This window comes from Pseudoliparis swirei, chromosome 1 (genome assembly GCF_029220125.1).
Source record: "Pseudoliparis swirei isolate HS2019 ecotype Mariana Trench chromosome 1, NWPU_hadal_v1, whole genome shotgun sequence".
In the NCBI taxonomy this organism is placed as follows: domain Eukaryota; kingdom Metazoa; phylum Chordata; class Actinopteri; order Perciformes; family Liparidae; genus Pseudoliparis; species Pseudoliparis swirei.
Window position 1 is genome coordinate 18,756,196 of NC_079388.1, and position 25,506 is coordinate 18,781,701.

The 25,506-nt window shown below is 44.2% G+C and overlaps 1 protein-coding gene across 4 annotated transcripts in view; it reads left to right on the top strand.

Annotated features, from left to right (window-relative positions):
* The window catches only part of trappc9 (trafficking protein particle complex subunit 9), a 148,722-nt gene that overhangs the window by 33,192 nt on the left and 90,024 nt on the right, over positions 1 to 25,506 (top strand). For all 4 annotated transcript variants that reach the window (XM_056411845.1, XM_056411854.1, XM_056411827.1 and 1 more), the window contains 3 exons: positions 623 to 786; positions 10,915 to 11,067; positions 18,436 to 18,554. In XM_056411845.1, the coding sequence (XP_056267820.1) occupies positions 623 to 786; positions 10,915 to 11,067; positions 18,436 to 18,554 (436 nt within the window). The remainder of the gene's footprint in view (positions 1 to 622; positions 787 to 10,914; positions 11,068 to 18,435; positions 18,555 to 25,506) is intronic.

Consider the following 25,506-nt stretch of genomic DNA (forward strand, 5'->3'; position numbering starts at 1 on the left):
TCTGTTTTAACTACCACCCACATGAGGTTTGATGGCGAAACCCACAAATAATTCACCAAGACTCCCTTCGGCGTGGAGAAGAAACAACCCCATCAACAGACGACGCTCCGGCTAATGAGATTCCAAGAAGCACTTATCATTTTCATTAAAATGTCAAGCGAGGGCATGCAACAGAAGATCGGTCTTCACACGTCTGGCGTTGATTTATGCCTTTGGAATTGTGTTTTTTTGTCGAAAATCACGATAGAAGTCTAATGGAACTGTTTGCTTCTTATCGAGCAACATCAAACTCGCCTTCGCCACGACCGGCCATATTGACCCCCTCAAGAGAATTAATTAAAATAAACTTGTCGACTGTTATTCCTTTTGGTCGAGCGATCAGTTAGGGACCGGCACCAGGTCTCTGAGACCCCTTTCAATCAATATGTTTTCAACTGGAACAGATCATGAGAGACAGATGTTCAAATGCTATGTTTTAATACTTTCATAACCCTTTATATAAAACATACTTAAGTATTTAAAGCCTTTGATCATTGTAAATCCTCTAAATACATTTTCCTTCCACAAAATTTGACTTTAAATCATCCCTGACAAGTTCTCCCTCCTCCTCGAACCCAAACAGGTCGGCCCACGCGTCTCAGCCGACGTCCAAAGAGGAACTGTCCAGCAGCGTCTCCGTCCAGCTTTTTAACGGCGAGACCCAGCAGCTGACCCTCACCTTGGAGAACATTGGATCCGAGGACATCGAGACACTGGAGCTCACCTCTAAGATCCTCAGCACCAAAGGTGAGTACCCCCTGGTCATTTGACCACACCTGGTCATTCAACCCTACTTCCTCTGGGAGAGTGCTGAGCTATAACGGGGTGTCGTCGGCATAGCGGCGGATGTCCAGGTTGAAACGGTGGATCATTTGACCCGACGGGGAGGATATGGATGTTGAAGTGGGCCGAGTACAGAACCCTGAGGTACACCTGGTAATGCGGGACGGGAGCCGGCTTGAGCGCAGTGCCTTTGTTGATACGAATGGTGTTTTGAAGTCATTGATGTGTGGACATGTACGTGTGATCGGTGCAGTTTTTAAGTCGGGACACTTTTTTGGGGCGGATGTACTTCACCCGCTGAGCTCGGGCTCCGTCTCGCCGCAGGCTCTGTCTGCAGGACAACAGAAGGCCACTTCCTGTTGCCTTTCGTTCCACATCTTTTATGCCCCTCCCCCCACCCGTGGCTTTTCACTCTCAGGGCTCCAGACTAACTTTTTTTACTAGGAGCACAGTGGCCCCTAACTTAAAATTTTAGGGGCGCAAGCAGAAAATTTAGGGGCGCACACAGGGTTTTTCCTGGGTCAAAATGGGTCTTCGGTGCTCCCCAAAAAAAAATTTTGCGCGCTGTGCGCGCACCGTCTATTCGTGCAGGTCGAGCTATTGAGTGAGTGATCAGCAGCTGGCCGCTCTGTCCATTCACGCACCCTACTTTTGTGTATTGATCAGACAAGAAGACACGCTTATCAACTCCAGTGTTTCCCCTACCATTATAACAGGGTGAAATCTCCAGCCGCCACTCTGTAATTTTCGTCTACCCCCCCCCCCCGTCAACAATTCTCGGCTCGCGTGACAGAGCGATGCGCGCGCCGACATCGAAGTTCTGCCGTGATGCGCGTACACGGGTGAGCACACTCACCACCCCCCCCCCCACCCATTGATTGAATGCATTCATAGAAAGCAGTTTCTTTTAGGAAACGGAATCAAAAATAAATATTACTATGCAGCATGTTCTCTTTTCAATACCATCTAGGGTTTGATGATGTTATGATTAGAGATGCACCGATCAGGTTTTTGGTGCCGATCACCGATCACTGAAATCAGTATCTGCCGATCACCGATAATACCGATCACCGAGTCGATTGAAGCATTCTATTTATTGTGTAGCATTATTGCCTAGGACTATGAGGAAATACATATATAAAGCAACTCAAACATTAAAGAAATTACAGATTTCTTTAAACATTTAGGACTTTTACTTTGAAAAATGTCCTAATTGATACATTAAAATTGTTTGATTGCTATTGTAGGGGATTTCAGATATGTATGGAACACATCTGCATTATTCATTTCCTGGAACTCTTGGGGAAATCTATATACAGGACTTTTCTTAACATACAAAAGTAATTTTTATAAACTCTTCCTTGGTCCAGTAAAAATGTTTTAATGTTAGCATAATTTAAGCTAAATCTCAGAAATGATCTATAAAGATATATCAGTTCATTGTTTACTTTTATATGTTCGTGTATGATTTGTCGACATCTTATTTTGATAAACGGATGTTGTTTCACGTGGTTCTTTCCGCTAACTTTGCAAAACCGGATGTTGTCACTTAGATCCTTCCGCTAACTTTATCAAAATCCTCGCGCGCTCCCGATCGAATGTGTTTACCGTGAGCATCAGTCTATAGGGGCTGACATGTGAGTGTCGGCTGAGTTGACCCAGTGATTCAACTCGGGGGACGGGGACGCCGCTCGGTGGTGAGGATCCCCTCGTGGACCTCTCACTCTGCGGCCCTCGCCCTCGTTGCGTCTCCGTTGCGGTGCGCCTCTTTTCACACATTAGCCCCCCCCGCTCTCACACACAGGCCAGCCTTCTGCTTCGGTTTTCGTCTCCTTTCTTCTTCTTCTGGAGTTAATGTCGGTTAGCAAACCAGTCATTCAGGCATTACCGCTAACTATAGTGGGCTGAAGTGTAGAACAAGTTTGTCAGCAACAAAAATATTTCATAACAAAAAAAAGAAATCTGCTAATTTACTGGTCGCGCATGCGCGAGTTGATGAAAAATTTACTCGCACTGTGTCTAATTTTAGGCGCAAAATGCGACCATTTGGTCGCAGTCTGGAGCCCTGACTCTGTGTTTTCATGTCTTTGTTCAACACCTGCTCAGGTCCTCAGATCTCTGCAGCCCCCCCCCCCCCACCTCTCACTCTGACGGGCTGTTTCTGTCTCTCTCTTGCTTTTTTTGTCTTTGTTTCTCGGTTTGTGTGAACAAAGCAGCAACGTTTCCAATTTTGCACTCTATAATATTTTCTGGATGATAAGATAAAGGAGGAATCATGCTTTGAAAAGCTCTTTCCCAGTGGAACTGTGGTTCAAAAGTCCAGCCAGGTGATAAATAATTCCAAAATAAGTCTATTTAATGAATTTAAAACCTCTGTGACAGACTTCCAATGTTGACGTGTCATGCAGCATTATCATAACGTTGGCATTGTAAACTCCCTCTGTACTTTTTAATTTAATCTTTAATGTAGACTTCCTTTAGTTCTAAATAATGTCATTCTATTTTTACTGTTTAACATTTTGCTAAGTCTATAAAGCCCAACTGATACCACGATGGAGGGAACGGTGGGATTCGTACTACAGTCACGACAGGACGACATTGAAGTCGAATAAATAAGCATTGGCCAATTTTTGATTTTTACATTTTTTATATTTGTAACAAATTTCTTCGATTGACGAGTTGTATAGGGAGTCACAGATTTACTTTATCGGACGATAATCGCCAAATAACAGTCAGTGAGGAGCTACGACCGGCTAATAATATGACTCATACTGATAACTACTTTGGTCTGTAATACTATTTTCAAAAAGTTTTTGTGATATCTAATTATTATTATCTAGAAACAAGTGTTTTCTAATTTGTATAAAGTAAATACAACATAATCAAAACCGATGTTTGGCTGTCAAAGCACAGTACAGGAGCGTTTTTAACTGTCATCTTTATACATGCACGAACTGTGAGGCCTGGAGGTGTATCGCCCGACACACTTTTCTCAAGAAGTCTTAAACTATTGAAACATACGGAAAAAATATGATATATTTCATCTTTTTCCACCTTAAAAAAAAAATGCAGTAGATTCCGAATGAAACCAAGAAACGTCTTCTGTCTTTTCTTCTATCCGTTCCCTCGCTCTCGGCAGCAGTTGGGTCGCACTGTGACGGCAGGAGAGGCTGGAGGCCGGCGACGAATGGATCTGACATTTCCCCAAATAGCCGAAAAGGGTTCCTCGTCTAATCGAAGACGAGCTGCACTAACGTATCCTCCGTCGACGGGTTAACACTCGTAGATGCTGTCTCACACTGCTCTCCTTTTCCATGCATTCTCTTTCCTCATGTAGAGGGGGGGGTAGATTTAATGACCCAATGACAGTGAGGTGAGAGAATTACTGAGTCTCGCTCGTTGCCTGGGAACTTCTGCACCGATGCTCCGTCAAGACCTCGCCCGAGGTGGATCAGAATTTGCCCGTCAGTGCTCACTAGTTCAGACCTCTAATTACACTAGCCTGGGATTTGACACCCTCTTAGTGCACTCTGCCCCCTGCTGGCCGGACAGGGGACACACAGTTAACTCTTTGAAATGAAGAGACTTGTTGTGGTGGTTGGGAATGCTTCGGGCTTTGCCTCCAAGGCACTGATATTTTTTTTGTTTTTCTTGGATAAACAAGCAAAAATAAATGTCTTCTCTAGAGCTGAAAACGAAACGCACCACCTCAGCTTTCCGTGAAAGACTGTTGGCGAACATCTTTAAACTTGAATAAATATCCTTCAATCATTGTATTCGGAAACCAGTATTTATAATATTATACTTCTAGAATATACTTAAATTAATTACAACAACAAAATAAGCAAAGCACGAATCTATTTAAATTGGTGTAATTGAGTGTAAAACTTCGGTAAATGTTCCAACAAATTATTCCGCTTCCCAAAGGTTGGTTAGATATGTTTAAAATTCAACGAGCAAACAGTTCACTAAAAATAACGAGTCCAAACCCAATAATAAATCAATATTTCCAAAGTTTTTGGCTGCTGCTCTCCAGCTAAAAGTATATTTAAATCACAAATGTACTGGCTAAGCTTGTTTCATTCCATTATAACATTTACATATTCTAGAGCAGATGAACCGAATGATGTTGTTTTTATATTAACCAGCCTGAGATTAATGTTGAGCAACATGCTGGTTCAGTTTGCCTCCTGCGGCCTCCACGACTCACTGCTGTGGGACATCGTGCTCGGCCCTGATAAATGATGCCCACCTCTAATTTAATAAACAACTCGGATAACTTGTATTAGTGCTCCTGCAACGTGAAATAACTCTTTAGACGTAAAGTATCTCCCTATTAAAATGAACACCTCGCCTGTGACATTAGCAGTTAATTATATGTGTATTATTTTTGTATCGATACATCCAAATAGTCCAAAAAACGTAAAAATAACTTTATTTTCTCTCTATGTTGTTGTCCTTCTGGGAGCGTTGCAGCAGTTATGACAATGTTATCAGAATTTGACCTCTTTATCTTTGTAATCTGTATTTTTCTGGCTTTTTTTGGATATCTAATACACATAGAAACCGGTTTTAAAATGAATACAATGCATATTGTTATTAATGCATACTTAGTGTTCTCATTAAGAGGGTACAGCAGTGATTCTTATGAAGTATAAATGCCTACATCTTGTTTCGTAATGCTGGATGTGGCATTCAAGCACGTGCAACAACGTGGGTTTATTCATCTCATTGTGACAGCGGTTAAGATTCTCTCCTCGTTTCCTCTGGCGTCTTCTTCCAGTCGGCTTCATTACGCCGCAAAGGAAGAACCCCTGTAAGCAATTAGATGTACCACATATGAACCGGGAGACCTTTGAAGGCCACTTTAATGTCAGACCAGCTTCCGTCTGGAGTGTGCCACACGAGTCGTGTTTTAAAATAAAAAATCAGTGAGAAACTAGAATGGGCACTCGATAGAGCGCATACCTTCTCATATCACAAGATTGGGCATTGAATTATGAACATTTTGGCATTAGTTGCATGCCAATTGGCTAGAAATTGACCGCGCTATGATAAAAACAAGATTTTGACCTTTCCATGACCTTGACTTTTGACCCGATCGATCCAAAAATCGAATCAAATGGTCCCCGGATAATAACCAATCATCCCACCAAATGTCATGCGATTCGGTTTAATGCTTTATGAGTTATGCGAGGAACACGCATACAAATAAATAAATAAATAAATACACGGCGATCAAAACATAACCTTCCGCATTTTCAATGCAAAGGTAATTATGTGTTTTTTGAAGGATGTATCCAGGAAATCAAACATATTTTTTCTACTTTGGTTTATTTGATAAGGGACAGTGCACATTAATAATTAAATTCTGTAAATGTGCCAGAGTTATTAGCCAATTGGCTATTTTTCATCTGTCGTCCCCGTCTGTAGATTCAGCAGCAACAACAGGTACAAAAAGATAAGATAGAAGCTAAAGCTACAGATCAGTGGAGAAGTGGAACTCTACTCTGCAACCGTGAATCTTAAATTACAGAACGACACTGCTCCTGTAAATACGTTGGACTTTTATTCACGGATACAAACGTTAAAAGGCAAAAGCAGCACGTGTATACATTCAGAATACATTCAGTAACTAGCTTAGAAATGCTAGCGTTGGTTAATGATGTGCTTATGTTAGTTCCGCAGATTTGCATCTAGAAATGGGAATTTAAAAAATTTTTTAAATGGATATCTGCTTCCAATCTCTCTGGACCACGAGCATCACTATTACGCAACGATTAATGATGGCTAAGTTAAAATCCACGAAAATTAGCTGGAAAAAAACAAAAACTGCAACAATTGCACAAGGTTGCCGAACCCTGGTAGGAGTTAGCCGGTGCTGCGCTATGATTGGCCGGTCCGTGTCAGAGGGTGGGACTGAGAGGGAAGTGTTGGCTGTAGCTCAGTGGGTAGAGTGGGGTTGAAAAGCCTCACTTATCCCCTCAGTTATGAGTCAAAGTGGACACCATTTCATTTCATTGGTATTGCAATTTGAGAAGATCCACCTTGAACCACCCGACGACGCCAATGCTGAGGGAGGATGTGTGTATTTGGGAAGATCCTGAGTTGGCTAGAACAAAGAAAAGCTTGTGAACAGCTTTATTTAGCTGGTAGTCGGCCTAGAAACGGTGTCGATGGCCGAGTGCCTTCAGCTCGACGCTCGCCGGAGTGATCCCCGGAAAGCTGCTGGTCCTTTTTGAGAGAAGCAGTATTTACGGGTTGGCTCACAATAGAGGCGTGTACTTGCTTCTCGCACTGCAGCTTAAGTTTCCACGTCCCTGTTCTAATAATTGCCGTGTTCCAGGGTTCCGTCCGTGTGAATGACCTTTCTGCGAGTGTCCTCGTGTTACTCGACGGCGTCTTTTGCAAAAGGCTCTCGAGCGTGAACGCCACGGTTCTGCCAGAAGCAGCTCACTTATTGCCTCGGAGGAGGAGAACAGCGTGGCTGCGTTACAGTTATCCTTCTCTATGGAAATTCATCTTTTTTCAATTTATTTTTCGTTGGCCACCACTTCAAGAAAGCGGCTTTTAAAATAGGCCTCGTCCTTGACGATAACAAATTCCCACGCGGGCATATCCGAGAGTGTATTTTTAATCCGGTCGATCTAATTTTGACGTGTTTTGCCACCTCATAACCTTAATGATGAGGAATCATCCACTTTAAAATGGTGCTATTTATAGGTGGCGTCTGCATGGATCTCTCCAATTGGGCTTCTAAATGTGATTTGCTTGACATTCTGAGAGATGACATCACCGTAACCCTTCGACCGTTCATTGATGATCTCAATCAATATGAAACTCGATTTCAACTCATATTTAACATGGACCGAGACTTCAACATGTCGTCCTCTGGCCTCAACATTTTTCCAATTTCTTTAAATTTCTTGTACAATTGTCGCACGTGTAAAACTGCAGCACCATGGCGACGGGAGCTGCAGATTTGAACCTTAAAAAAAGTTTTAATCTGAAAAAAAGTTTTTAATCTGAAAAATTATTTTAACCTGAAAATAAGATTAGAACCCCCCCAAAAATGTTTTACCTGAAAAAAACATTTTATCCCGAAAAAAGAAGATTTGAACCCGAAAAAAAGAGATTTTAACACAAAATATTTGTTCTACATAAAAGATTTTAACCTGAAAAAAAGCCCCCACATTTTTTTCACCTGAAAAAGTTTTTAACCTGAAAAAAAGGATTTTAACCCCCCCAAAAAAACTGAACCTGGAAAAAATGAAATTAGGAATATGAATATCCCAATTTCATTTCATGTCTTCTAAAATTGAGTGTAAAACTGCAGCTCCATGGCGACGGGAGGATCCATCCCCCGGGCATCGTATCGCCTCGTCTAATCCTGTGAATCTGGTATTGAGTATAGTTCTCGCTTTACCTACGCTTCCTGAAGGCAGCGTACGAGGCAGCTCCATCAGCCTGTCATGGCGTCTCGATGAGATCCTCCACGTCTCACCGTGAAGCGACCGGATGATTTCTCTTTGGCGTCGCCGGCTAACGCTTCTCGATCGCTTTAATTGGACGCACCCGGTGCCGCCTGTACCTTCACTAGCCTCGTGCAATTGTAGCCAATCAAAACGCCCCGATACCCGACTGCAGCGTCTGTGATTGGTCCCTGCCGTGTGACTCGAGGTGTGAGATGAGCTCCAGGAACAACAACCTGAGCGTTCCCGACGGACGGCGTCTGAACCGGGAAGGTTGTTTAGTATTTTCAATACAAGTAAGGAATGTGTCAGGCCCGTATTTTAAATAATGCATGAAAAGAACATTTTCTCGTGACTCCTAGTTTCCAGTGGCGATAATAACATGTCACCCTCACTCCGGATACCTGGTGACACGCGCTGCATTGTTAAGTGAAATGGTTTTATTCCCCCGTCTCACTTCTTCATCTCCCCAATGCCTCACTCGCCGTTTTCCTCTCTCTCTCTCTCTGTTACTATTTCTCTCTCTCCCCCTCTCTCCCCCCCTCACTTTTTCTCTCCCTCTCTTTCCCCCTCTGTCTCCCTCTCTCCCCACTCTTTCTCTCTCTCTCTCTTACTCTCTCTCTCTTACTCTCTCTCTCCCTCACTCCCCTCTCTGTCTCCTCTCTCCCCCTCCCTCTCTCTCTCTCACTCCCCTCTCTGTCTCCCTCTCTCCCCCCTCTTTCTCTCTCTCTATCTTACTCTCTCTCTCTTACTCTTTCTCACTCACCCTCCCTCACTCCCTCCCTCTCTCTCTCTTACTATCTCTCTTACTCTCTCTCTCTCCCTCGCTCCCCCACTCTGTCTCCCTCTCTCCCCCCTCTGTCTCTCTCACTCCCTCTCTCTCTCTCTTACTATCTATCTTACTCTGTATCTCTCTCCCTCACTCTCTCTCTCCCCCCTCTGTCTCTCTCCCTCACTCCCCCCCCCTCTCTCTCTCCCTCCCTCTAACTAACCTCTCTCCCTCACTCACTCTCTCCCTACCTCTAACCTTTCTCTCTCTCTCTCTCTCGCTCTCTCTCTCTCTTTTAATTCACTGCAAGCAGCTCTGGAGTTTATAAATATTTTAAAGCGCGGCGTTATTCCCCCCCCAAAAAAATAAAAAGCGGTTATATCTATTTAAAGCCTCGTTTCACTTCCACTCAGAGGATTTTTTTTTGGGGTTATGAATGGAGCGCCGAGTGTGAACCGTTCCTCCTCCTGTGAACCTGCATCACCTCCACCTCCTGTTCACATCAGCCTGAGAGCAGGAGAGGCTCACCTGCACAGATGGAACACACACACACACACACACACACACACACACACACACACACACACTTAATTCAGGTGGCGCTGTGTCATTCAAATGGAGGCTGCTGCCTCGAAGTGGATGCAGCTGAATCTTTCATCTCGGGTGGAGGGACGGGGCTTTGGAGGCGTAGCGGCTCTGAGCCAATCAGCAGCTTTGTTGCAAAGGAGACGTCGTCGTAGCACGGCGGCCTCAACTGTGTGTGTGTGTGTGTGTGCAAGCAAATTGACTTCTGGGTAATTGCGTTGCGCAGCAGCGTCTTGTTTTTTGTTTTTCTTTTGTTCAGAAAGCGTATTTGCGTTCAGAAACGTTTGCGTGAGCTCGGCGAGTCTCTCTCCGTCTTTTATCCCGACGGCGTCATCGCGCCAAGAGATGACTTAATCCTGTTTTTATGATTTCATGCGTTTGATTTTAATCAGCCTACATCTCCCTTCTGTCTCCCCCTCTCTCTCTCCTATCTGTCTCTATCTCTCTCTGTCTCTCTCTCCTTTCTGTCTCTATCTCTCCCTTCTCTCTCTCCTTCCTACTGTCTCCTTTCTGTCTCTCTCTCTCCCTTCTGCTTATCTCTCTCTCTCTGTCTCCCTCTCTCTCTCCTTTCTGTCTCTCCCTGTCTCTCTCTGTCTCTCTCCTTCCTACTGTCTCCCTCTCTCTCTCCCTTCTGTTTCTCTCACTTTTTCTCTCCTTCCTACTGTCTCCTTTCTCTCTCTGTCTCTCTCTCTCCCTTCTGTTTCTCTCTCACCTTCCTTCTGTCTCCTCTCTCTCTGTCTCCCTCTCTCCTTTCTGTCTCTCTCTCTCCTTTCTGTCTCCTTTCTGTCTCCCTCTCTCTCTGTCTCTCTCTCCCTCTCTCTCTCTCCTTTCTGTCTCTCTCTCCTTCTGTTTCTCTCTCTCCTTCCTCTGTCTCCTCTCTCTGTCTCTCTCTCTCTCTCTCTCTCTTCTCTCTCTCTCTCTCTCCCTTCTGTCTCTCTCTCTCTTCTCTCCTCTCCTTTCTCTCTCTGTCTCTCTCTCTCTGTCTCTATCTCTCCCTTCTGTTTCTCTCTCACCTTCCTTCTGTCTCCCTCTCTCTCTGTCTCTCTCTCTCCTTTCTGTCTCTCTCTCTCTCCTTTCTGTCTCTATCTCTCCCTTCTGTTTCTCTCTCACCTTCCTTCTGTCTCTCTCTCTCCTTTCTGTCTCTCTCTCTCTCCTTTCTGTCTCTATCTCTCCCTTCTGTTTCTCTCTCTCCTTCCTACTGTCTCCTTTCTGTCTCTCTCCCTCCCTCTCCCTCCCTCCCTCTCCCCCCCCTCTCTCTCTCTGCAGAGAAAGTGTTCGGGGAGTTCCTGAGCTGGCAGCTGGATGAGGCGTTGTCCCGCCTCCCCCTGAAGGCCGGCCAGGCCGTGACGCTGACCGTCGACATCAAAGTCAAGCTGGACTTCTCGGGCCAGGAGAGCCTCCTGCAGGACCTCAACGAAGGTGAGACGCAGGGGGGCGGCCATTTGTAGTCCAACGACCTGCCCATCCACGTGGGAGGGAATTCAACCCGGGACCTGTCACTCACAGAGCTCACGGTGCACTTTAGGGGTGGGGGGGGGGGGAATGGCCATGACAGGCGCTCAGTGGCACCAGCAGGTTGATGGTTTTTAGATGACATGTTCCCATCCCCCACTTCTACCTTCTCGGGGTTCCTACGGTCATGGGAAACCTGGAAAAGTCCTGGAATTCAAAAATGTTTATTTTCCAGGGCTGGAAGAAGTTATGGAAAAAAAATCATATCCTAAAAGTTTTGGAAAAATCTCGGAAACGTGTTATATTCATATGTTCATTTACTTTGATTAAAAGAATAAACATTTATGTACAGATTTATTCTTTTAAACAAACTAATTTAACTGGTGATGTAATAATACGAGTTCACACACTTATAACATTATTCATTCAAAAGTGTCACCCTTTATCGGGTAGTGAATGTTCAGATTATTCAATAATCATGAACACATCCTCATTGATGTGTTTCATGTCTGGTATTGAACTTCACCAACTAATAATAATAATAATACATTTATTTCATAAGGCGCCTTTCAAGGCACTCAAGGTCGCCGTACAACACATTAAAATCAGTTAAGACAACTGTGGTCAAAGTGACCATGAAGTTGAGTCGATGCTCTTCTGATTCATTGCGGCGCTGCTGACCTCATTGATTTCATCCCGGTGTTTATTGAACTGGCGTTTTGAGGCTGTTCTTCCCTCGTTCGCCTCGACGTGGACCGCAGGAGAACCGCAGGAGAACCGCAGGAGAACCGTTCACGCCGCCTCGTGGCGTCCATGGACCGGCGCCCTCTGGATGTGAGCGTCCTCGTTTGAGATTCATTGGTAGTAGCGGCTGCCGGCTTTGCCCCCACTTCAACCGGCGGATTTCCTCTCTTCTTATTCCTGATACCCGGTGAAAGAGGGAATGCAGTCTGACCTTCTCCTCTCCCTCCATTCATGGCGTTCCCTCGCCGGGCTTTTTCTCACGGCTCACGCTCAGCCCCGCTTCACTTTCTGCCCCCGTCGAACCCTCCACCACGGAGTCTGCAGGGCTGAATATTAATGATTATAAACACTGTGTGTGTGTGTAATATGAGAGAGAGAGTGTGTGTGTGTGTGTGAAATGAGAGTGTGTGTGAAATGAGAGTGTGTGAAATGAAAGAGAGAGAGAGTGTGTGTGTGTGTGAGAAATGAGAGATAGTGTGTGTGAAATGAAAGAGAGTGTGTGTGTGTGAAATGAGTGTGAGAATGAAATGAGAGTGTGTGTGAAATGAAAGAGAGAGTGTGTGTGTGTGAAATGAGAGAGTGTGAGAATGAAATGAGAGTGTGTGTGAAATGAAAGAGAGAGAGTGTGTGTGTGTGTGTGTGAAATGAGAGAGTGTGAAATGAAAGAGAGTGTGTGTGTGAGTATGAAATGAGAGTGTGTGAAATGAAAGAGAGAGTGTGTTTGTGTGTGTGTGAAATGAGACAGTGTGTGTGTGAAATGAAAGAGAGAGTGTGTGAGTGAAATGAGTGTGAGAATGAAATGAGAGTGTGTGTGAAATGAAAGTGTGTGTATGTGTGTGTGTGAAATGAAAGTGTGTGTGAGTGAAATGAGTGTGAGAATGAAATGAGAGAGTGTGTGTGTGAAATGAGTGTGTGAAATGAAAGAGTGTGTGTATGTGTGTGTGTGAAATGAAAGAGTGTGTGTGTGTGAAATGAGAGTTTGAGAATGAAATGAGAGTGTGTATGATATGAGAGAGCGAGTGTGTGTGTGTGAGAAATGAGAGAGAGAGTGTGTGTGAAATGAGAGAGTGTGTGAGAATGAAATGAGAGCGTTTGTGTGTGTTTCTGAGTGTGTGTGTGTGAGTGAGAGAAAGTATGAGAGTGTGTGTGAGACAGTATGTGTGTGTGTATTTTCTCGCAGCCTCGAGTCGGTTTGTCCTTTTTTAAAAAGTGTGTGTGTGTGTTTTGTGTGTGTGGATTCGACTCGGGACGTAAACAAATGTTTACCCGGCGCCGCTCTCCCCTCACGAGGTCATTCCGGCGATACCGTTTCAATGTTTTAATTAGCCGAGTAATAATTGTGTGTGTGTGTGTGTGTGTGGGGGGGGGGGGGGCCTGAATTAAGGAGATAAGACGCGAGTCCAAACGGCAGCTCCCGAAGTCGGTTGTTATGGCGACGTCGCGGGACGCTGAACACATTTGATGCTCTCCGCCACTCTCACGCGTTCACACCATTGCGTTTAATAATGTTGCGTAATGAACTCATTTGCATAAGGACCGCTTGGCTCTCTGTGCCGGGAGATTAGCGCCGACGTCTCGATTAGGCTCGCGTACGCACTTAATAATAAGACGCAACAACATAACGGTGTTTTGTTTATTTCGTACATATAAGAAATGTAAAAAATAAAACCGGAACCTGACAATCAGCCGGTTCCTCGGGGCTTCGGTCGCGACCGAATTCTGAATAAACTCCGATGTTTTGGGTTCTTCTAAAAAACGTTATAACTTTAATATAAAACTTTTGATGCAATTCATTATTATGACTCTGTCAGTGCAGTCCAACCTAAACGGCCGATACATAATCAATACACCTGTTCCACGAGCATAAAAGCTGAGAGAAGCACATCCCCTCCGACTCTCTCGGACAGTTAGCTGGAACAGAAGCCGTCTGCATCAAGTGTTCATCTCAGTTCGCCTCGGATCTTTAAACCCTAATTCTAGACGAGGGTGTCAAGGATTATTGATCGTAGTCGTAGAATCTATAGAATCCTCACAATACTTCCTCGCTAATGACGAGTGGTTGTTTTCCGGGTTATTGAGTTCAGTCACTGTTGTCCAAGTCCAGTGAATACCACATATTTATTTCATTTATTTTTTACATTTGTAAATCTTTTTAGTAAGACAACAAACCAGCGTATATTTTTTCGAACTGTAACTTTATTTTTTTCTTACAATCTAAAGTGTGAGAAAACATTGAGAGATTGAGTCACACAGAGGGAACATTGCTGTGTAGCATGCAGACGTCTCATCTGTGTAGATATGAAGTAATTAACTCTGAGCGGGTCACGTTGAACTGAAAGTTAATTAAACTCTAACTACAGTTTTGTTTAGTCATTTAAACGTTGTTCCATTTTATTGGTAAACTACTGTCTCTACTTCCTGTTACAATGGAGACAGGGTCCAAGAGACAGGTAGACGGGGTCCAAGAGACAGGTAGACGGGGTCCAAGAGACAGATAGACGGGGTCCAAGAGACAGGTAGACGGGGTCCAAGAGACAGGTAGACGGGGTCCAAGAGACAGGTAGACGGGGTCCTAGAGACAGGTAGACGGGGTCCAAGAGACAGATAGACGGGGTCCAAGAGACAGGTAGACGGGGTCCAAGAGACAGGTAGACGGGGTCCAAGAGACAGGTAGACGGGGTCCTAGAGACAGGTAGACGGGGTCCAAGAGACAGATAGACGGGGTCCAAGAGACAGGTAGACGGGGTCCAAGAGACAGGTAGACGGGGTCCTAGAGACAGGTAGACGGGGTCCAAGAGACAGGTAGACGTGGTCCTAGAGACAGGTAGACGGGGTCCAAGAGACAGGTAGACGGGGTCCAAGAGACAGGTAGACGGGGTCCAAGAGACAGGTAGACGGGGTCCAAGAGACAGATAGACGGGGTCCAAGAGACAGGTAGACGGGGTCCAAGAGACAGATAGACGGGGTCCAAGAGACAGGTAGACGGGGTCCAAGAGACAGGTAGACGGGGTCCTAGAGACAGGTAGACGGGGTCCAAGAGACAGATAGACGGGGTCCAAGAGACAGGTAGACGGAGTCCAAGAGACAGGTAGACGGGGTCCAAGAGACAGGTAGACGGGGTCCTAGAGACAGGTAGACGGGGTCCTAGAGACAGATAGACGGGGTCCAAGAGACAGGTAGACGGAGTCCAAGAGACAGATAGACGGGGTCCAAGAGACAGGTAGACGGGGTCCCAGAGACAGGTAGACGGGGTCCAAGAGACAGGTAGACGGGGTCCTAGAGACAGATAGACGGGGTCCAAGAGACAGGTAGACGGAGTCCAAGAGACAGATAGACGGGGTCCAAGAGACAGGTAGACGGGGTCCTAGAGACAGGTAGACGGGGTCCTAGAGACAGGTAGACGGGGTCCAAGAGACAGGTAGACGGGGTCCTAGAGACAGGTAGACGGGGTCCTAGAGACAGATAGACGGGGTCCAAGAGACAGGTAGACGGGGTCCCAGAGACAGGTAGACGGGGTCCAAGAGACAGGTAGACGGGGTCCTAGAGACAGATAGACGGGGTCCAAGAGACAGGTAGACGGGGTCCAAGAGACAGGTAGACGGGGTCTAAGAGATGGTTAGATGGGATCAAAGAAAAAGGTAGATGGTTTAAAAGTCGAAACTTTACACACAGCAACAGCCTCTTTGTAGGTGTACTTTAGTTTTGAGATTTTTACTTGTGCAACAAAAGAAGTCTTATTGTGCTTATGTGGCACACACATACACACACACACTTATTATTATGTTTCCGTCTGTTCTTCTTTCACGCCTTCTCTTTTTCCAGCTCCGCAGCCTGATGATGGCTCAGTGTGTGTGTGTGTGTGTGTGTGTGTGTGTGTGTGTGTGTGTGTGTGTGTGTGTGTGTGTGTGTGTGTGTGTGTGTGTGTGTGTGTGTGTGTGTGTGTGTGTGTGTGTGTGTGTGTGTGAGTCTCCCTGATGTGTTGCATCAGCGTCGCTCTATATTTAATATAACTGTAAGCACAGATGACTTGCAGCCGTCACATGACCACGGTTCACATTTCTTTCTGTGTTGCTCGTGTTGCCTTCAGGAGGTCGGGTGATATCAGTCGTGGAATATTTCCTTAATTATTTGCCGCCGGCATTCCTGTTGTCTTTGCCGTTCCACAGAAGATGTCTGCCTCCTAAGTGAAGACGTGCATCGTGCCCACTGACGACAGGAATTAAAGGAAGATTCAGACTCCTTTTAATTGAAGATGTCCTTTTTAGAAGTTTGTTTTAAATCCCCTAAGTGACTTTATTATTATTTTATATTTACTGTTCTAAAACTCTGTAGTCTAGTTCATATTTTCTAGACTGGGAGGAAGAAAACAACAACAACACCCTTGTGGCTGCTCATCGAAACCCCTCAGTACTTTTTGGTATGTTGTATTTAAAACTGTTGAAAGCTGACAGATTTATATATATATATATATATATATATATATTTGTTATTTATTTGCATATTCCTTAATCAGAAACATCTTGATTTTGAATGGAAAGCCTTGTTTGCTTCCAGTCCCCTTGTTAGACAGACAGATGGACGGATTAACTTTATTGCCGTTTCACGGGGCGAGTTCACACAGCACGATTAAATTATCTCGCATCTGGCCAAAGAGTGGAATATTTTTTTGCTAAACGAGTAAAAGTATTAAGTTAATCGTTGTAAACATTGTGCGTCGATAGCTTTCACATCTCCCAACAGGCTACCGATGACTCCCAGAGGCCTTCAATACACATAATAAACGTTAACTTTTTGGGGGGCTGTTGCTGAACAGCTGCATTGCTCCGACCTTCTGGCACATCTGGATTTCATCCATTTGTCAAACACATAGTAACTTTGAAACATGCCCTGCTCTATCTGCAAAGTGAGTTGTGGTGTTCTGCTTCCAGCATTTTCACTTTGATATTGATAGATAGAAGGATGGATGGATGGATGCATATATATATATATATGCATCCCTGTGTCCTTTTTCCTTTTTTTAAATGCACTTGTCATGCAGCCACCGCCCAATTGACCATTTCACCTCTGAGTCGTGCGTGGCTCGAGTGTTATCACGGATAAACTTACCCACATCACACCATCAGGGTCTCTATCATTAGCATTAGGTTTAAATTGGCTTTTTATTGGTTGATTGTGGGCACTGATTAGTTTTATGTATCCGTAAAACAAATGGAGGTAAAAGGAAGTAACGCAGCGATCGGACCACCGATGGAAACCTCAACGCCACCTCATTCTCCCCGAAGACGGTTAGACAGAGAACTAGACACAGACTGATTGGAAGGAGGGTATATAGAGGAGGGGGGGGGACTGGTGAGAAATGCCATCGTTAATCACGGCTCCCATTACTCAGGCGGCCTCGGTGCCACGGGACACGCCGAGTCGTCTTTTTCTTTCGAGCAGGTAATAAAAGTTCTCCTTGCGGCCGGTTACATTTTGACCGTTGTGGTTCGACAGTCTTCCAATTCGTCCGTCAGTCTTTCGCTCCGTCTCTCGGGGCGAACTCACAGAGCGACGCCCAGAGCCCGGACCCCGACGTCAGAGGGAGCGTCGCTCTCTGACGTCGGGGTCCGGGCTCTGGGCGTCATCACGAGAGCAGCAGCCCCCGTGGTGGTGCAGCTGCTCATCTCAAGGTCACACACACACACACACACACACACACACACACACACACGTAACATCGCTCACACGCTCACGGCGCCACCACTCAGCCCTATAAATAAGTCAGATTAGATTTGCTTTTGTTGTTTCAAAGATCACAAACTTTGTGGAGTCCAGCGTGCCGTTAGCGGATCTTACCCGACATCGTGAAGACGATATATTTAGACGATAATAGAACGAGTAATCGTAATATTATCATTAGTATTAACATTATGATTACTCGTGCTATTATTATCTAAATGAATTGTCTTCTCTTTGTCTAAACGGTTGCTTCACATATTTACTTGCACACATTTAAATAAAAGTATACAGATACTTACTGTACATACATACATATACTGTACATACATACATGTGTACATACTGTACATACATTCATACATACTTACTGTACATACATACATACTTACTGTACATACATACATGCGCACATACATATGTAGGGTTCATAAACGATAATTAAAACACACAAACAAAATGAATAAAACTAAACACAGACATGATATTCAGAAAATTGGTAACTTATAGAAATCAGAATGTATACTTATTATTATGTATTACTCTATACTTATTATTATGTATTACTGTATACTTATTATTATGTATTACTGTTTTCTTATTATTATGTATTGGTGTAATACTGAGCCATCATTGACCAATCAGTGCTCTGGGAAGGTGTCTCTAGAGTGTACTCTCTCTCTCATCGCCATACGATAGAGAAAGATACAATCTTGAACACTACAATCAATTATAATACAAATATCAAACACAATGTACAGGAAATGGTAACTATATAGTAATAATATAAGTCTACGTTTCGCTAAATCACCGAGTAACGAGTAGTTAAACTCCGGTGTGAAGAACCGCCAGCGTGACGCCGCCGTGTCTCCTCAGACGGGATCAGCGTGGCCGGCCTGCCGATCTCCAGCCCGCTGAGGCAGCTCCTCAAACCGCGGCCGGAGAACAAGACGCTCGGCAGCGAGTCCGGCAGGACGGAGTACAGCCACATCAAGGTGAACACACACACACACACACATACATATATATATTTATTATGTATATATATACGTGTGTATATATATACACATAAATATATATACAGTATATAATATATATACATAATAAATAAATATATATATACATACATAATATATATACAAATAATATATATACAGTATATATGTACAGGACTGTCTCAGAAAATTAGAATATTGTGATAAAGTTCTTTATTTTCTGTAATGCAATAAAAAAAACAAAAATGTCATGCATTCTGGATTCATTACAAATCAACTGAAATATTGCAAGCCTTTTATTCTTTTAATATTGCTGATTATGGCTTACAGCTTAAGAAAACTCAAATATCCTATCTCTAAATATTAGAATATCATGAAAAAGTATACTAGTAGGGTATTAAACAAATCACTTGAATCGTCTAATTAACTCGAAACACCTGGAAACACATTTTCAAATGTTTGATTTTGTTTTGCTGTTATAAATCTTTTTTTTTACTTGGTCTGAGGAAATATTCAAATTCGGTGTACTTGGAATTGATAAACGGCTGAAGTCAAAAAGCTGTCTAGGCTAACTTCTGCTAACGGTTAGCTGAGCGAGCCAACTTCAGCTTCATGTGCCAGGCAGAAGTAGTAGAGCACAACACACCAGGTGCATCACACTCCTGTGACCAATCATGCTTCAGACAGAGGTTCGGACCGCCCAGCTCATTTGAATATACGGACACGTAAATGTCACACATAAATAAATGAAGAAATACGTGTGGACACGTAAATAGAGAAATAAATAAATGAAGAAATACAGAAATGCAGAAATATATTTATTTAATGATGTCCTGTTGATTTATAACTTATATTTATTCATTCCTGTATTTATTTATTTATTTATACATTTATTTAAGAATTTATTTATTTATACATTTATTTAAACATTTATTCATTTATTCCTATATTTATTCATGCATTTATTTATTTATACTTAAGTCATTTTGAGTCCTCCATACAGGGGCACTCGGGTCATTACTCGGCTACAATGTGTGTGTGTGTGTGTGTGTGTGTGTGTGTGTGTGTGTGTGTGTGTGTGTGTGTGTGTGTGTGTGTGTGTGTGTGTGTGTGTGTGTGTGTGTGTGTGTGTGTGTGTGTGTGTGTGTGTGTGTGTGTGTGTGTGTGTGTGTGTGTGTGTGTGTGTGTGGTAAAATATTACTTTACATTCCGACTGTACTGACAAATCACCCTCATGCAACAATCCTCTCCCCTTTGTATTCGTTGCATAACCATTACCTTCCGAGCAAAGGGGGGATTGGTGGAGGAGAGAGAAGAAGAAGAAGCTGGCCATGTTGATCAGCGGTCGGTCTTATTACCTCCACTGAGGAATTCACCAGAGACAAAGATTTTCCTACATTCTTGGTAGTTTCTCCTGCCGAATGACTCATTGTTGTTGGGCTCCATTGTTTGGACAACAATGGCCGATCGGTGCGCGTTGCATAACGGACGTGTCGCCAGTCGGCGTAACGTTCTCCATCTTCTGAGCCCGTAATAGAACCACCGGGCGACGGTCTTTCGTCTGTTTTTTTGTGCCACTTATCTTCCACCTTTTCACACTTTCCTTTGTACAAAATAAAAAAAAAATCAAAGTCAATTTCGGCCGGCCGGGCTGCCGGGCGTCTGATACTTTGGCGGCGACTCCGCCGAACCGGCTGCCGGCAGTAACTCGACAAACTTCGGCATTGGACGTAAAAACCCCCCAAAATGTTTTGCCGCTGAACGCAATCTGTCCAGCACCGACGCCCTTCGTCTCCTGGCTGCTTGTTACTGGGCGGCTGATTGGCCGCTGGCCGGCGCCGGCGGCGCTCTTCCTGCCGTGTTTCACCATCTTCCATTCATTGTTCGTCTCTGGAACAGGAAGTGATGATTTGTGGCTCGAGTCGTCTTTTTGCCACCTTTTTTTTCTCCCGAGCTGTGTCGCTGCATATGTTGGGCTGCTGTCCGTACGCGTGCGTGCGTGTGTGTGTGGGACTTGATTTGTCAGTGTGTGTGTGTGTGTGTGTGTGTGTGTGTGTGGGACTTGATTTGTCAGTGTGTGTGTGTGTGTGTGTGTGTGTGTGTGTGTGTGTCTGTGATGGAACGAGTCTGCTAGCTGTCGCATGGACAGATGCAAAGGAAATTGAAAACCTTCTTGCCAAAAAAAAATAAAGAATCTTGCCAAACTGCCTGGCAACAGCATCGGGGTTTGTTCCCTGCTTGTCGTTGGACAATCAAATGTGAATCCGGCTATTTTTATTTATTTTTTACCACCGAAAACCCAAATTTAAATCATTATTATCGCTCCGGCCTGATTTTCGACGTAAGTTTTTCTTCGATTTCAGTCACCAGAGTTCGGCAATCATCTGGAATCGCCAACACGTTTATCCCCCCCCCCCCCCCTCACACCTTGACAAATGTGTACGCTGTTGGGGTGGGTCGGAGGTGACGGAGGTCCGGCCGCTCAGACGTGGGGGTTTTGCCGATTTCTCTTCATATATTTCCACATTTCCAATGACTCATCCCCTCGGAGAGGCAGCGGGGGGCGGGGGGGGGGGCACTTCCACAACTCTGTTTATTTGACACTGTCAATCACTCCTCTCGCCGCCATCAGCGCGGCGTCATGTCTCACTTACCCATCCTCGGCGCCGGCGGTTTGATTGCGTCTGCAAAGAGTTTCTCTGTGAGCATGTGACTGGAACGGACCAATGGAGGCTCACGAGAGGGGGAGAGGGGCGACGAGCACATTGTACAACCTTTTTTGTCGATATTATTGATTAGAAAGAATCTCGGCATGAGTAGTATTCATGATATAAAGTTAGACGTGTCTCATTCATGCCGTGAAATCTTCTCCCTCAGGCGGGCTGTATTTAAAACTTCACTCTACGGGATTTGAACGCATCGTGACACGGTTATAATTCACCGTTATAATTCACAGTTATAATTCACCGTTACCCCCCAAGAGCCTACTGAGCGGCGTGTGGAAGAAGAGTCTGTACCCGGGTGTCCGTCACACTCTTCTCTATGAACAATACAAGATGAAATGTTGCCTTCAGGGTCATCGGGAGTGATGAGAGCTTTCTGACAACGGCTCTCGAGAAAAGGCTTTCGGAGACTTTCAGGAAAACTGAGGAATAGTTGAAGAACTTCTGCTTCTATGTGTTTGGTATTATTTCATACTTCATTATCTACGACTGAAGAAACCCAGTAATGTGAAAAGGTGTCATTTGTTAAGAGGGAAAATGTCTCAGGATTATAAAAAACGTTTCACTTTGACCAAAATCAAAGTATAAAATGATTAATGATTATTATTTTATATATGATTATATATTATTATAAATGATTATTATATTATTTTTAATATACCCGTTGGCAGTTTGAGTTTGATTATGGATGTTTGTTTATGGATGTATGATTATGGATGTTTGATTATGGATGTTTGATTATGGATGTATGATTATGGATGTTTGATTATGGATGTATGATTATAATGTTTGATTATGGATGTTTGATTATGGATGTATGATTATGCATGTTTGATTATGGATGTATGATTATGGATGTTTGATTATGGATGTTTGATTATGGATGTATGATTATGGATGTATGATTATGGATGTTTGATTATGGATGTATGATTATGGATGTTTGATTATGGATGTTTGATTATGGATGTTTGATTATGGATGTATGATTATGGATGTTTGATTATGGATGTATGATTATGCATGTATGATTATGGATATATGATTATGGATGTATGATTATGCATGTATGATTATGGATGTTTGATTATGGATGTATGATTATGGATGTTTGATTATGGATTCATGATTATGGATGTTTGATTATGGATGTATGATTATGGATGTTTGATTATGGATGTATGATTATGGATGTATGATTATGGATGTATGATTATGGATGTATGATTATGGATGTATCTGGCAGGCTTGATGAGTGAAAGTCGCCGCTCTCCTTCTAGCTCCGTTTTGGTCTCCACCACATTGTAAGGAATATTTTTTTTATCACAAGAAATTGAGTTTTCTAATCATAAATCATACAATTGAAGACTCAAAGCTTCCCAACATGAGAAAGAAAAACAGCCAAATGTTGCCCTTTTTATTTTGTGCCATTATATAACGAGATTCTTATTAAACATTTTCTTATATCGATGCAAAATGAGTCGCGTGTGCACACGCCCAGACATTAACCCTGAACGCGCTGGAGGGAAGATTAGATCACGCTTCAGAAAAACGCCGACGTAAGCATTTTCTTAACAAAGAAGAAGTGCGTCTGTGGTTGTGTGCAGTGAGAGAGGACACACACACACACACACACACACACACACACACAGAGACAGAGTGTCAGTGGTAGAGGGTTGGGGGGGGGGGGGGCTCAGAGTTTCTTCAGGGCTAATCACATCCAGTGGAGACGGAGACGGAGTCGGCAGCTATTTTTAGCTGCCCGGCCTCCCGATGGCAGCTCGGCTCTCTTCATGGATACAGATCCCTGCTCGCGATACGGATATTTATAACCAGCCACAGCTGCCTGCCCGAGTGTGAAAACTCCGGCTTAACCACCAAATGAATTTATTTCCCCTGTCTCCCCCTTTTCACCTCTCCTTTCGGCTTGTTCGCCGGCAGCTTTATATCCAGCTCTATCTCCTCCCCAACGATTATTGGCTAATGAAAGACCGTCTTAATAGGAAAGATGCCTATCGTCACCTTCGCTAAAATGTCAGGCTCCTCCAGAGAAGCCTAAATGAAACCTTTTAGTCACAGTGTGGACGTGGACCGTTGTACGAGAGGGGTAGAGTCACATGACCTGCTCAACTGAGGATGGACGATGAGAGGATTTTAAGAGATGATTAGGGCGACGGCATCATGCTTAGGAAGGTGACCCTATGGAAGGTGTTTAAATCATTATAAATACAGGTGCTCACACGGTTTGAGGTTTTTTAGGAGCGACTCGGGGCTCGCTGTCTCGCTCGAGCCGCGGGAATCGAACCTCCGTCGATAAAAGCACGAGTCGCTCTGCCGACGACGAAGCGAAAACAGATTCGGCCGTCGGCGTCTTTTATTGAACGCTCCATTCGCCTTTATTGAGTCTTGAATCGAATTATGACCCCCCCCCCACACTCCAGAAATCCAATTTGAATGAATTTCTTCCCAAAGATTCCCCCTTTCTAAATAAATGCATTTGATATTTCCCGCCGGTAGTTTTATTTCCTCCCAGGATGAAGCGTATGGATCCGGCAACCACGCGCTACAGTTTGTCTCTGAAAGGCAAAAAAATTGCCGAGCAAAGAATTTAATCGTTTTTATTTTCAGGCTCTGTTTGGAGCCACGTCCAATAGTTTTTGCAAAAATCTAAAAAATCCTAATATCGTTTTCTGAGCGGACGCGTTCGTCACACACGATGCGTTCAGGGATCGTCGGGAAGATAAAAAGCTGCTAAATAAATAATTTTTTTGTTAAAGAAAACATGCTTTTCCATCCAGGTTTCGGGGTTCGGAGGGTTAAATAAAGCGCTGAATGTAGCTTGATTAGCGTAACAAATTTGTATTCTTCCATAAAGTTTAAACGCCTCACCAGGTCCTTTCTTAGTGCTCTGCTCTGAAACCTCCCCGCCTTCCAGGAATCGGTGAAAGATTCATCCTTATTTAGGATAACTGTCTCCACACTGACGCTCTAGGTAGGGGGTGGGGGGGTGTACACACACACACAAATAGACATCATCTCCCATCCATCCTCTCGGGGCTCCGGGTGTACTATGCCACTATCTGTCAATGTCCACTTTAATATTTTGGGGGCGTCAGGCCTTGAAAACTTCTCTCCCCGGAGGAGAGGCGGGGGATGGGAGATGATTGGGGCTAATCAAAAGGCGTAATCATCATCATCGTCGGGACGATGCTGGGTCGCCGGCTGTTTGCCGACATCTTTATCCCTCCGAGCCGCTACAATCTCCGAGAGCCCGATTTACCTGATTTGGAAGTTTGAAGCTGCAGCTGCAAACAAAAATAAAAAAATAAACCCCCCAACAGCTGTCACTTCCCTCTTTGGGCCACGGCGATGTGAAGCGTCTCCCCGGCGTCTCCGTGATGGATGAAGGGAGGAATGGCGAGTGGCGAGAAATAAGATGGATGAGGCGGGAGGAGAGGGAGGGGCTATGAGCAGTTGTGTGTCTCGTATTGGAAACCCACAGGGATTTAGTTTAATTATTTTTGCTGTTGGCGTGCGAGTCACACACACGAGGTGGTGTCTGGTTGCGGCCGCCGGCCCGCCGCATCGGCTCCTGCCTCTCGTCCAATCAGAGGGCGGCATGTCCGAGGCAGTAGTTCAGATGTAATCATGAGCGCCGCTCGTTCACCGGCACCGCCGTCATTACATGAGGCGCCGTGTGTAATTCACTTCGCCGATACCCGCAAGACTCGAGCGGCGTAATTTGCATGCAACGTTTTTTGGGGTTATTTTAGCATTTTTATTAACCTCCGTCGTGATTTTTGCATTTCCTGGAGAACTTCCTCGAATTTAAATCATCGCTTTCTACAGTTGTTAATATTTTAGCGACATTCTGGGAGGATGGCGCCATGAGACTCTCTGTGTCTTAACTGATGGCCAAATGATCCGGTCCATTTTCCTTGTTCTTGTTCTTGTCCTTGTACTTGTATTGGCATTTTCCTTGTACTTGTCCTTATCCTTGTCATTATCCTTGGACTTTTCCTTGTCCTTGTACTTGCTCTTGTCCTGGCCTTTTCCTTGTCCTTGTCTTTTTCCTTGTTCTTGTTCTTGTCCTTGTTCTTGTCAGTTTCCTTGTCCTTGTTGTTTTCCTTGTTCCTGTCCTTTTCATTTCCTTGTCGTTGTCATTTTCCTTGTTCTTGTTCCTTTCCTTGTCCTTTTACTTGTCCTTGTTCTTGTCATTTTCCTTGTTA